Here is a 14,735-nt window from a genome sequence, read left to right as displayed (position 1 = left end):
TATAGTAACTAAATAGGAGTATAGCAATGAGAGGATCAGACTCTCTATTGAGTGTTTGTGTAAACCCCAAATTTAATTTATATAAATAATAATAAATATATTATATATTTAATAAATAATATTTAATGATGTTTGAAGTATGCTAGAAAATGATTATGAGATCAAATTAATGTAATATAAATATATAAGAGCCAAATGCACAATTATGCTCGATGTATACTATAGAAATTTATGACATAGAGAAGATTGTATTTTTACATACTGCAACGTTCGTAATATGAAAATAAAAGACTAAAGTTTAGATATATTCATATATTTCAAAAAAATCATAATCACCTCATTCGAGGGGATACGAAAGTTACAAGCCAAAAATACAAGAGTATTTATCAGATTGATTTCCAGTTTCGTCGTGTTTTGGGCTGTAGTTTCTCGGGTTTCTGTCATATATGCATATTTTAAAAATGAATAAAAACTCTTTTCTCTGTGTTCCACAATCCTAGTATCCCTTCCCTCTCTCAAACTAGTTCTTTTTGGCGATTTTGAGATTGTTGAGGATTCAGCGAGTTTTGTGCTGTTTCAGTGAGGATGTTCTCTTCAAGGCAGGTGTTTTTACATATGAGTGAGTAACATCCCATCTCACCTTTTATTGCACTTTTAAGTTTTATCGATTCTTTATTATACAAAAAGATCTTTAAATAACTTATAAGTGAGATAATTACAATAATTTTTAACTTATTAAAACAGTAACATGAAAATTCAATCTAAAATAATTAATATATAATCACAAGTTGCTTTAAAACATTAAACATTTGTATATAAATTAGAATTCACGATATCTCTACATGCTAATTTTCGTTATGTGTTTCATATAATGTGATATCAATAATATATACTTGAAAATAATGATGTAATTATGAATTATTTAAAGACAAACAGAAACCTGTGAGGGTTTCTGCTTGTTGGTGATCCGCGACACAGTTATGGCATGTTACTTTTGTTAGTGAGTTAATGTTGATAAAGGAAGTTACGCATTGATATTGTATTGAGAAATATTGTTTCTATATGTATCTTCATATGGAAGAATGGTTGCGGACAAATTTAGATTTACACAACAAACACGTGTTAATTTAGTATTATACGCATCTATTCATATATTCATCGATATTCTAAATTCAATTATTCCTGTGTAGGCAATTTATGTGTCGTCATACTGTAGATAATCATCATATATCATATGTTTCACATTCATAATTCGCCAATGTGTTTGGGTTCATACATTATCCATGGTTTGGATAATCATATATATGCAGTCGATGTGTGGATGACCATACACCTAGTTTAGCATTGTGAACCCTTTAATACCTTGATATGACACTAATCTAATAGATACATGAACTTATGTGGGTTTTGACATAGATGGATTTGATTGAATGGGTATATGTCTTTCGTTAATATAATGTTCTGTTAATCTGTGTTATATTTAAGATTTACAATTTAGATACAAGGTATAATACATAGTTCAATTGTTTGGATTATTCACCTCGAGTACAATCGTCATGTGTAAATTCCTAAATACTAAATCACTATTGTAGATAAATGATTATGTTATATGTATTAACGATTCTATAAACGAGCCTCTCCTTGGGTTAGTGTATTTCCGCTGCGCTTGACGCTCTGTTACTCATTCAATAACGACCGGTGCACGACGATTCGCAGTGATGTGATAATATAGGCGTCCATCTTCATTGTAGTTTTATTATTTATGGGAGCTCACTCTAAGACATTATTGTTTAGAATATTGAGAGTTATGTCAGAAGTTGTAAGGTTGTGCCTATTCCTTTTATCCGATATTCTGTATTAAGCCTTGTTGAATCTCAGACAGATGTATTTCAAGATTCCAATATTTTATATGTTGATGATAAATAACATGTTTTTCTCACATTTATGCATATATTATTGATTACTTTTACTGCTTTTGTACCTACACCTGTTTTGACTCTACTAAGAGTTGATATAATTTGATGGTGAACGTTGTTTTTTTATTTATGTATACACGGGTAGTTATGAGTTGATATTCCTTATTCAACTCGGATCTGGCAGTCCATAGGTGTAACAGGGCTCAAGTTGGATGCAAGTTGTATGACTACATGGAATAACCAAAGACTTATGACTCAAAACGTAGAAGGTGTATTGAGGTATTTTTCAAGAAGCAAGCACAGGATTCTTAACAAACTCTCATTACTGAATCATTCATGGAAATTATAATCTAATAAATCCATCTTAACTCACAGGCACCATTAATATATAAAGAAAACGATGGAACAATGCTGAAGGTTTTTAGGTGCTAAACGATTCTATGAAAAATGAGAAGGCACACAAAATGCTTCACAAGAAATTTGACCAAGACTGAGACTATAAACGAATCATCCACAGAATGTATGATTGACCCAATGTACAATTAATATTTTTTGTTTTTTTTTATAATACTTATGTTCCTATGCATGTTATAGTGGCATTTAACTTCTAAATAGAACATAAATATAAAAACCGCACTAGAAGTCGTTGTCATGGCATACAAAAAAACTAAACACTGATAGAAATAGTTTGGCTCATATGCTCGACCAAAAGAATTATCCTATGTGAGAGCGAATAAAGGTTAAAAATAAGTTAGATATAACGGATGATTAGGCAAAAGTTAATTGATAGCTAAGGTAAAACACAAATTGAGGAATTGATTTGATAAAACGTTATGGCTCAGGTGCTAGCAAATCATTAGATATTGCTGCTTGCATATTAGGTTTTAACTTAAGAAAATGTAGTAAACAATGTTTCTAATGGAATTATGAAGAAAGGTTTTTGTTGATGCAACCCTCAGGTTTGAAGTCTTGATTTCCAAATCATGTTTTTGAATTAAAAGTATGTATCGTCTCAGAAAGCTCTAGGCTGGATGACCATCTATATCATATCTTTTGAAAATATTTAAAGGTGTGTATAATACTTTGTTCTTCTTATGAATAGTGACATCTTGTATAAGAATTATATTGATGAATTAATAGATGTGCACTAATGATCTATACTCTAACAAAAGTTTGAAAAAGGTTATCGGGATGAGTCGTAGATGACTTGAGGGGGAGCTAAAGTTCATTAGTGTTTTCAAGTAAGTCAAAGTGATATGAATTTTCATACTTAATCAAAGATACATGAAAGAGACTCAAATCTATTGGAGAGAAATAAAGCATATGAACACGCTATGATCGAAGCAAGCTCACGCTTGACAAAAAGGAACCGTACTACGATCAAAGAAATACAAGGTATGATTGATCCTTCTTATCTTACAACTCCGACATTATATCATGCTTGTTGTAGTCTAATGTGCATGCTTTCAAGCTAAACCAAGGAATCAATTAACGAGATAAAAAGATCTTAGGTATTGATACACACACAAAACTGGTTGTGTACTCCATCTTGATAGATTGCATTTCTGCTTATTTGATGCGTTTATCGGTAGTCAGTGAAGAAAGCACAATGGCATGTTTATTTAAGGACATTCCTTAGTCTGCCAGGTCCATCGTAGCAAAACAACTGTCTGCCAAGACCGAAGTAATATATTGCCTTAAGCAAAACAACACTGGTTTGTGGTACGAATGTGCATATTCCCTATACTATTTTATAGAAACATGTGATTAATTTTCTATGTCTTTTTTTTTTCTATTGATCATTCTTGTGTGCTTATTAAAAAATACTTCTAGAAGTGACTGAGATGAACTTTATTTATTGAAAATTCTAAACGATACAAAGAGTGTGAGATTGAATATCATGATCAATACTAATACTGATTAGGAAATTCTAGGCATATTACTAAATCATTCATGATTCTAATCCCTGCTTACAAAAGATGTTTTGAATAAATCTTAATTATTTTTGCTCGTAAAACAAAGGAAAATAATTGAAAATTATTTGAATAGGTTACATAGTTTTCATTCATGGCTACTTAGAGAATGTTATGTACATCCTTTAGATGGAAATAAAAGCATGAACTCTAGAAAAAGAAAAAGCAATGGAATAAAGAAAAACATATAATTGCTCATATAAAGGTAGGTCTATAAGTGACTAACCTATGTATATATATAATAATAATTATATATTATATAAAATATATAATATATATTATAATTTATATATAATACTATGATATATTATAATTATAATCTATAAATTATATATATATATTATAATAAATATAAATATATAATTTAATATATATATTATATAAATTATATATATATTATATATATATATATATATATATATATTATAAATATATATATATAAATATTAACACACACACACACACACATATTAATATGTATGTATTATATATATTATGTATTAAATATCTATATAATTATATAAAATAAATAATATAATATATATTAATAATATATATAATATATTAATATCTATATATATATATATACACGCACACACACACACACATATATATATACTAGTTGGATTGCATGTGCAATGCACGTGGTAAAATTTTTATTATTTGTTTACAATTTATAATTTTATTTAGTTAAAGATTTGTTATTAAATTATGGAATGTAAACAATGGGTCAAATATATAGACATAATATAAAAATTCAACATTTGAACAATGAAATTATATTTATTGATTGATTTGGAGATAGTACACCGGTTGCATCTATTACGTGATTGTTCAATCAAATATAGTCACAAGGATATACCTAATAGTAATGTTTGATGATGTGGATGTAATTCCAAACTCATGGCATTCTATGCTTGACTAAGCCTTTGCAATATGTAATAAGTGAGTATATATATTCACGCATGAAAATTTCACATTCCCCTATAAATTGCAAAACACTCATTAAACTTTGTATGATCAAACATTATTAATATGGTCGATGAGCAACTTTCTAAGGGCATGTGATTTGAAATATAAACAATAGATGAATATTCCCGAGGATTATGGGAGAACAATCATCAGATAATCAAAGACTGTCAACACATCCAAACACAAATAGATGAACATCCTTGGCTACAAATCTCGAAATACTATTGGATACTCAAAACATATGCAAACCCAGAAAGCAAACGAAATCAACACATTCAAACTGGAGTATGTACACAATAATTGAAAATTAACCCCTTCAAACGACCTTAAAACGAAACGCTATAACTGAATTATCATCACACTAATATCATCATCAGCAGAATTATCATCACACTAATATCATCATCAGCAGAGCCTTTATTAGCAGAGTGATCAGTAAGCTTTTTACAAGCATAGAGTGTTGATGAACACTGAGGGTCTGTGCAGAAGGGTCGAGCTATATCTACAGCCTCCTTATTGATAACCTACAAAGTTAAAGAAGGAACAATGTCAGTTTTCGGTGGAAATCTGGAATGGAGTTATGGACTGGTTGAATTTTAAATGGAGGTCTTGTGATTGGAACATGATCATTGGTTGGTATTCAAACAACTTAAAAGGAAAGGGTTCCAAGAAGAAGTTAAAGAGGCTCGCGCTTGCTGACACAACTTATATGATCTGGCAGGAACGCAACTTAAGGATTTTCCAGAACAAAATGAGGAGCTCGCTGCAAGTTCTTCATAATATCAAACTGTCAATATATACCAAAGTATTACATGAGAGTACAAATGTTCATATGAGGAATCTCATTTTGTAAGTTGGTTCTTTTGAGTTTTGATTACCAGGGAATGTCTGGTTTTTGATATGTTACACAATGTCCATATTGGAAATGAATAAAGTTCAGTTCATTTACCAAAAAAAAAAACAATGTCATATTTTTGATCACTACCTATATAGAGGATAACACAACAATGAGACAAGATAAACCTGAAACTCACCTTCCTTATCCCACAACCCATCACAGGCGAGAATCAAAAACTCGAATTCGGGTTTAATTGGAAGGATTCTTGTTTCTGGGTACGGTATGACAAATTGTTTCAAATGAGAGTCTTCAATTCTCCTTGAAACGGCTAGTGTTTCTTTCAATCTCCATAATCCTTGGCAAAAATCAATATAGCCACTCTGCATAGAGGACATATAGCTTTAATAACCATCAAGTTTACATCAAAAAATGATACATAACCCATATTGTAATTATATTTACTCTTTCCTCTTTTTTAACTTTTACTGAGTTAAATCCATAAACGCAAATGTCCTATTCAAACAAATTTTCTATTTCAATAAAGCATGGACATTAACATATAAACTCATCAAATTTAATAAAAAGTGACACCAAACCTACAGTGAAAATTATTGGTGATGTTTTTAGTTTCTAAAATTCTAAAAAACCTTAATGAAATCATCAATAACGTATGTGGACTTCTTAGCCATTATCTTGAGTGATAGGAATATTAGAAACAAATTTTGTTTGTAAGTTGCATAATAGTTATTTACATTTCTAAAGAAAAAGAACATCAAGGAAGTATTATAAAAAACAAACCAAATGAGAAAAAGAATTCCTGACATTTCTAAAGAAAAAGAACATCAAGGAAGTATTATAAAAAACAAACCAAATGAGAAAAAGAATTCCTCATTGAAGGTCCATATGGAAATAATTATAAAAAACAAACCAAATGAGAAAAAGAATTCCTCATTGAAGGTCCATATGGAAATACACCTGTACAACATTGTAAGGTATTATTGTCATTGAATGACAATGTACCTCATAAGGAGCTCTCCGCGTGCTGATTACATAATTTTCATTAAAAACTGGAACGACTATGAGATTCAACAAGGAATTGACAGTATCAATAAGCTGCATCCTGAATCCTGGATCTTTAAAATCACTATCAGTCATGACAAGTTGAGATGATGCCACGTCCAGCTGCATAGAAAATGCATTAATTAAGAATGTTAAAAAAATTATCATGATATAGATTGCCATGCACAGGATTAGAGAATAAATAAACAAATAATGACAAAAGGATAATATAAATTTTTGAAAAAAACACCTTTAGGAGCATACCTGATTGAATAAGGCATCAGACCTGAATGTAAATGCACAAAAGGGGGAGAACAGGGCTGATTCATTGGAGTCCTTTTTAGTCACCGATATTTCACAGCCATGCAACTTGTTATCAAACATCCTCCAGTGATTAGTGCCACATGGCTGATGAGCATGTAAGACAAGGCTATACAAAGGAAACTTCATGGCGAAACAACATATTGGAAATCATGGTCCTGCACAAAGAGTGTCTCTATGATTACTAAGGAAAACAAAGTCTACTAATACAACATGTTTTAATATAGGAATCTAACCCATAAAAAGACATTGTATGAGCCTAAGAGAAATGAGATCACCACATGAGAAAATGGTAACGATACAATAACAAAATTCCATTTTCCACTTGACATGTATATTTGACGCTTCATGAATCATGATTTAAGTTGTATAAGCATTGTGTAAACTTTGAAAAAACACAATTTAGAGTGCAAATCAAACTATATGTATCAATCTATCTAAGGAGATGAATATAAAAACAACATAAAACAAGTCAACAAAAAATGATAACTCAATTCTGTAGAAAATTATACATAAAAAGCAAAAATTAGCATGGGAGAAATACAGCAAAGGTACATGAAGCTTACTGCATAATAAGCTTTCTTAATTTCTAAAGCAGTTGCATTCTTATTCACTCCCAGTACATCATAATAGTCCCTTGCAAGCGCCGGCCTTGTTCCTAAAGTAATCAAAAAATAAGCATCAAGTAAAGAAAAATAAACTTTTACAAAACATTCCTCTTATTCATATAGAGACAAAACCTACCATGAAAATTCCTCTTATTCATATAAAAGACGCCACTTTGAACACAACTTGTCCATTTTCCTACACAGTTTACTCCTCATAAAATAAAACCCAAAACCAATTAATTCATAATACAATCAAGAACGTACCTTTTCCCCAGTTGGAGTCTGAGGAAACCGTAGACGATGAAGTGCATATCCAACGTGATGACTGCTCCGACTACAAACATCCAAGCAAAGAAATAGTCAAATTACTGATGGATAATTAAAAAAATTTGAGAATTTTTTTTTTTTTTTGGGGGGGCGGAGTGAACGAACACTTGCCTAAGTTGCATCATATTATATATATTATTCCAATCAGAATAAATAATTTAAAGAAATGTGATGCAATGGTTTTGTAATGCTATACAGGTTATCCATCATTTTGTGAAACAGAACCAACTTACCTCACTTCTAGTAGAGTTGTCCATCATAACAGATGGTCTTACAGTAGGTGTTTGAATAGGAAGAAGTCATAATATCATCCAATTGGACGATCTTCTTTCGGTTTGAAACCTAGTAGTAGGCAATCTTCATTGATTATCCTTTCAAGAACACTGATAACCTGGCCATGTCATAAAACAGCAAAAAATAAATTTGGACTACTAAAAGAAATAAATTAGAATAACAAATTTGCAAAATTAGCTACCTTCTCTGTAGAAAGCTATTGTTTCCTCTCAACAGTTTCAGGAATCTGTGCTTGGTCATCAGATTTCTTGCAAAGGACTCATCAACAATAGTTTGTGTGCAGTATAGATAAGTAAAAAATAGTTGACATGAAAATTTAAAGTAATAAAGTGAACTATTATCTGAATATGTATTTAGATTAACACAATTGAATGTTAAATTTAAGCTAATAACTACAATAACAATCAAAGTATGCAATAGTTATCAGACAACTATATGAGCATATGTCTATAAATCATAATTTGTCATAACAAATTAAATTCATCAGCTTATAATCTTAAAAGCATATGAAAAGTTCGTTCAAAATCCTTCAACCAATTTGTAAATGTAATAAAAATTAAAAATTGTTCATGTTTAATTTTTGTGGGCTCTTGATCAAGACTTCTTCATCTTTGTCTTCTTTTTTGGTAAATCGAGAACTGAATCATCGTCATCAATATTGATTGTGATGTCTTCTTAGATTTGGATTTCTTGTGCTATTATCTTTCCTTGTGCACGTTCATCCTTTGAGTTCTCATCTAACTTTACAAGGAACTTGTATGTCTTTCCGATGTTGAGAACAAACTTTTGAAAGAATGAACTCTGATTATTTTTCTGCTTTAATGAGGAAAAAATTAAGATCTTATACATGAAACATATTGTTTTATATGTATAAAATATAATAAAGTAAGAAGTTACCTCTTTTATATCATCCATGAATTTTTGAGGCTTGCATCCTATCAAAGTTTCTGCTGCGTCAAAAGTGTTACTTTTGCATTATATGTCGCATCTTCAACTATGATTTTAACCACATACCTACATTTTATATTATCATTGTGCATCAGATGATATTTTTATATTTAATCTTTATATTTTTCTTTCATGAGTAATTGACAGTACTTTACCTCGGTATACAATCTTCATTATTTTTTTGACAATTTTAATATTTGTCATAAATAGTTTTTTCTACTTTTTTATTGCAGTCTTTGCAAGAGTAGTACCAAGCCTCATGCCTATTTAAGATATTAGTTATTTTTCCCGTAAAGCTACCATATTGCGCCTGTAGAGTTTTTAAAATTTAGTTAGTTATAATCGTAGTTTACATGTATTTAGTAAATAAAATAATAAATTATAAAATAATTCGAAAGAAAATAGTAAAAAATGAACTTTTTAAAAAATTAATGTAAAAGTAATAAGTGTAAATGTATTTGAAACATATTTAGGATAACTTATATATATATTAAAAATATATGATTAGAAAATAAATATTTTTTAGGGAATATAATTAAAAAAATTCATGTTTACTTTATATCTTATCATGAAACAAAATCTATTTATATTAACTTGTTTTGAAACTGAAGCTCTTGATTCATTAATATTTTATAGTAGGATTTTTAATATCATACCTTTGAAGCTCTTGATTCATTAATATTTTATAGTAGGATTTTTAATATCATACCTTTGATGATTTTTGTGAAGCTTGCATAATGTCAACAATATTCATTATACCTTTGATGATTTTTGTGAAGCTTGCATAATGTCAACAATATTCATTTTCGCTGCATTTTTAAATAGCCTTGATGGAGCAACATTAGTCTTGATATTGTCTTTTGAAAGAGCCCTGCACATAATTTTAAAAATATTAAAATTTTATTTTATTAAGTTACCTTTTTTTATTTGAATTACCATTCTTGCATGTCCTTAGCAAGCTCTATTTCAGGGTTGATACATACTATTGATGCAATTTGCGAAGTCATGCACATCTCCCCTACATATATAATAGTTATAATTAGAATTTGACATTTTTTGATAAATAATTTACAATTCAATAATATAAAATATTACCTTTGTACAATGATATTTTAAAATCTGATAGTGCTATTATAGTTGTCTCATTCATATTGCCTTCAATAATTGAACCTTCATTGATTGCTAAATCTCCGAATAAAATTACAGACAATGTTATCTCACTGTGCAAGAAAAGTTATATAATTTTTTGTTAATATATTATATTTTGAATAATTAATTTATTGTGAAATAAAAACATGTGTGTATACTCTTTGTCTACTATAATGATGTCCCGCCTTGTGTCCGCCTTATTATATCTTGTAACACACTTGATCATAGGCTTGACATTTGCTATCATTGTAAAAACATCTGCACATAAATTTATAACAAGTTTAAAATTCATTTATAATTCTTTAAATAAAAAATAAAAGGTTTTTACAAATACTTACTTATATTCCTTGTATCCTCGTTGGAAATTGCCTCTTTGATTGAGATAAAGTTGTTCAATATCTTATCAAATTGAAACTCTGCTTTTGATTCTTTGATAGAAATGTTCTTAGTCAATGTCAACTCAATTGACTCATGTACATTTCCATAAAGAGTCAATGTCAACTCAATTGACTCATGTACATTTCCATAAAGCGGGTTTATTTGTTTGACTTCTCCATTTAAGATGAAAACAATATGATTCTTCTAAAGCATATGCTTATACATTTCAATAGTTTCTCCAAACATAATGTCTTGTAATTTTTCCCCCTGTAAATATTACTAATATTATCTCACAAATAACTAATACATTAACATTCATTTAAACCTAAGATAAATAAGTGATAGATGACGTAAGTTATGTATAAATGTATTAATTAATGCTAGTGTATTATATTTTACAGATCTTTATAAGTTACATTTTTTAAAAATTTTGCTTGATCATGTAACTAAATAATAAATTTATGGTCAATATGCTAATTAAAAATTTAGTCAAAATAATAATTATTTTGTTACAATGTGTATACAATGTTGTGTTGTTATGTCATATGCAAATTATTTGCTTGCTTATATTGTTAGACATATGTAGACAATTAATTTACGTAGAATTAGGAAGAAAGCATTATATTGGTTGTAGAAAATTTACGAAAATGAATTACATGTTGCTTACCTCTTTAATAAATACATGAATAATTTTTATATGATCTTATACACAGTAAGGTGATAATAATTAATATAAGAATAAGCATCAACAATTATAATTTAATTTATATTTATAATTTATAAATTTAAAAAAATTTGAGAAGGCTCTGCATAGATTTAAAATAACGATTGCTATGGCATGATAAAAAGTGATGCATATTGTAGTTAAACATTATATGTATTACTTTATTTAAGAATAAGTATTAACAATTATCAATACAATTATAGCATGTAGAATATTGCTACATTACCTTAGAGTCGGCGAAAATTAATTTTAGTAGTTTTCCTGATCCTTTGTTATTCTCATAAGAGGACTCAATAGTTCTTAGGATAACAACATGAATGGTCCACTCTCTTTGAAACCTTTTTAGTTGGCGTATTTGAATGTGTGGAATTGGAGTTTCGTTGGTGGATGACATTGTTCCCGCAAGATTTTGAATAGTTTGTTATATATAAATAACAACGCATCTGAAGTACTAAATAAACAAAAATAAAATAAAATGAGACTATTTCTATATCAAATGTATAACACTATACAAATTAAAAGTTATGAAATTTTAAATATATATAGATAGATATGAATGTGTTTTTTTTAATTTGAATTTATTAATTAATATTATTTAAAATGTTTAAAGTTATTTTAATTTTGATTAGTACATGATTTTGAACGAACAGAGTGAATGATGTAATAATGAATTGTAATATTTTTTAATTTTATTTTTAAGAAAAAAACTTTAATAAAATTATATCTGCTTATTATATAAATTCCAAACCTTCAAAAATATTATTTGACATACTATTCTTGTACCGTTGCATAGTCCATTAGTTGGATCCAAGTTCCTTAGTAAAATAATTGGACAATATTTTTTCAACATGAGCTTATGTGGCAGTAGTCCATTAGGGAGGAGAGTGTTCAAAAATTCTTCTTGGTAATGATGATTAGTGTCATCAACTGCTTCATCAAAGCTATAGAAATCTTTTCCTTCTCTTGGAAATCTTTTTATTAGTCTATCATTTAACATATCAACATATTCATTTTTTGTTGTAAGGATAGCTCTATCTTTCATATAGTCAATAGACTTGAAATTCTCATATAAAGATGGAAAAATTGAACTTATTAGAGAATCTTCCGGTAGGTCATCACTTTCATTCCGGATCAACATTTCATTAGGCACTTTCATGAGATCCTGGGTCACTGTTGGTTCATCTCCATTCCCAATCCTAAGAAGAAATTCACTGAATGCTGTGTCTGATTTTGCTCTCATATTTTTTGAAAGTTGTAGTTTGGTCATTTTGCTCTACAAATGTGAGCTTACTAAAATTTCTCTGATAGTTTGTGATCTTGTTGAGCGAGGCACCACAGGTAAAACCTGTCTGAAATCGCCACCAAATACAAGTACTTTTTCGCCAAATGGTTCATCTTGATCCATTAAATCTCTTATTGTTCTATCCAACGTTTCAATTGTAACGCGTTTAGCCATATGAGCCTCGTCCCAAATTATTAGACTAGCTATTCTAATGAGTTTTGATGTCCCATCTTGCTTTGATATACCACACATAGATGAATCTGTTGTTAGGATTTTGATTTTAAATCTGGAGTGTGCTGTTCTTCCACCAGGCATTATTACAGCTGCGACACCTGATGTCGCTGTAGCAAGAGCTATCATACCTTGTGATCTTACTGTGGCAAGTAGAGCACGATATAAATAAGTTTTCCCAGTTCCTCTAGACCGTCAATAAAGAAAACTCCACTTTTATTTGCTTCAACTCATGTTAATATTGTAGTGTATGCAGTATGTTTTTCATAGTTGCGTTTTGATGCAGCATTTAGATCATCAGTTAGGATTTGTACATCTAGCTCTTCTTTTATTTCTCTTGGATATGAACCTTCCTCTGTAATGATTTTTGTTTGTAAAGGTGGCAAATCAAATTTTTTAATATCCTTTCCCATACTCTCTAAGTAGAAGTTAATATTGAGAAGAGTATCATTTATCACCGAAGCTCTAGTAGCATGTGGTTTCCTTGAGAAGTCTTCAGATAATGATTCAAGATATTGATTCCATAATTTTTTAGCATCTGTGGGCTCACAATGAACCAATATAGTTGCAAACAAACGTCGAAGTGTTGTTGGCATTTGGAAGACGATGGCTTCATCTAAACACTCTCTTATGCTATCATCGGATTCCAAAAGACCTAATTTCTGGGCTGATTGCTTGAAAGATTTGCAATGAATACCATTTACCATTAGTAGATCCTCAAATGATGTCGGACACCCAACGTGAGTAAGCAATAGTCGCAAGTAATATCTCTCTCCTTCAATTGGGTTAGCCCTGTTTATACGACCTATTACTTGTCTCTGTTTTCTTGGACTCTAAGATTTTGATGTTAAATCCCAAACATAACATTCTGGAAATTCTACATATAGTAACTCCTTTTCGTGGTCCTTTTCATGTTTCTTCTTGTTACCTTCTTTAATTTTTTTACACATAGTAAAAAATTCTGTAAGCATCGTCTTGGAGACATGTTCCAAGTGAATCAATTTCGATAGGTCTTGATGTTTCCAATAAGAAACATATTACTGATTTGGCATGTGAAGTTGTAAGTTAATGACAACCGGGAATATCTCATTAAGATGGAATTCATATATTCTCCAAAAATCTTCCTGCACTGATACCCATCTTGCATCTTGAAAATTTTTGATTTCATTCACAACTTTTTCACCTTCATTATACTCAATGTTTACTGCCACTCTATCATGACCTTTATATATGTACTTATAAAGGTATTTTACTGCTTTTATGCCTGAGCATATTTCAACATTGATGTGACAGTTATAACGTGTCAGCAAATATGGATTGTAAGGTACCACCCATTGATTATTAAGGATTTTGTTTCGAACCAACATTGTTCTATTATTTTTGCTCCTTTTATAAATTGGGTAAGCATCTTTCGCTTGTACTGATCTTTGAGAAAACTCTCTAGGGTAGTGATACTTGCACTTGCCATTTTGCATGCAAACATTCTTCATATTTAACTCTCCACAAGGGCCATGCATCATGTGTTTTTTTACCAGTTTATTTAGGATTAGATTTTCGTACTGGTCTAGAATTTCTGCTGATACATACTTATCATAATGATCTGATGATACAATTTTGTGCTCTCCCATTAGAATAATTAACATGTGTGCATGAGGCAACCCCCTTTTTTGAAACTCGATGACATGAACATGGGTAGCAACTTTTCCAAAGATTTC

General features: G+C 29.7%; 1 protein-coding gene and 1 long non-coding RNA gene across 2 annotated transcripts; both read right to left on the bottom strand.

Annotated features, from left to right (window-relative positions):
* On the bottom strand, positions 5,218-7,208 carry LOC109834429 (probable protein phosphatase 2C 45). Its single transcript, XM_020402446.1, has 5 exons — positions 7,023-7,208; positions 6,720-6,881; positions 6,162-6,212; positions 5,885-6,079; positions 5,218-5,385 (listed from the first exon to the last, which is right to left on the bottom strand). The coding sequence occupies exons 1-5, from the start codon at positions 7,206-7,208 to the stop codon at positions 5,218-5,220; spliced, it is 762 nt and encodes a 253-aa protein (XP_020258035.1).
* LOC109842459 lies at positions 7,649-8,050 on the bottom strand. The gene is made up of 3 exons (XR_002247321.1): positions 7,952-8,050; positions 7,824-7,883; positions 7,649-7,737 (listed from the first exon to the last, which is right to left on the bottom strand). It is a non-coding gene; the product is annotated as an uncharacterized LOC109842459 (long non-coding RNA).

The sequence above is a fragment of the Asparagus officinalis genome, chromosome 1 (assembly GCF_001876935.1).
Source record: "Asparagus officinalis chromosome 1, Aspof.V1, whole genome shotgun sequence".
Taxonomy (NCBI): Eukaryota; Viridiplantae; Streptophyta; class Magnoliopsida; order Asparagales; family Asparagaceae; genus Asparagus; species Asparagus officinalis.
Note: the sequence above shows the minus strand (reverse complement) of the source record. Positions and strands in the feature narration are given on the sequence as shown.

Bases quoted from the DNA above. Each gene is read 5' to 3' on its own strand.
- LOC109834429 (XM_020402446.1), bottom strand. From the start codon at position 7,208: ATGAAGTTTCCTTTGTATAGCCTTGTCTTACATGCTCATCAGCCATGT. The intron at 6,882-7,022 runs GTATGCTCCTAA...TTTTCTATGCAG, and splicing joins CTGATGCCTTATTCAATCAG to CTGGACGTGGCATCATCTCA. The intron at 6,080-6,161 runs GTAAATATAATT...TCCTCTATGCAG, and splicing joins AAGTTAAAAAAGAGGAAAGA to AGTGGCTATATTGATTTTTG.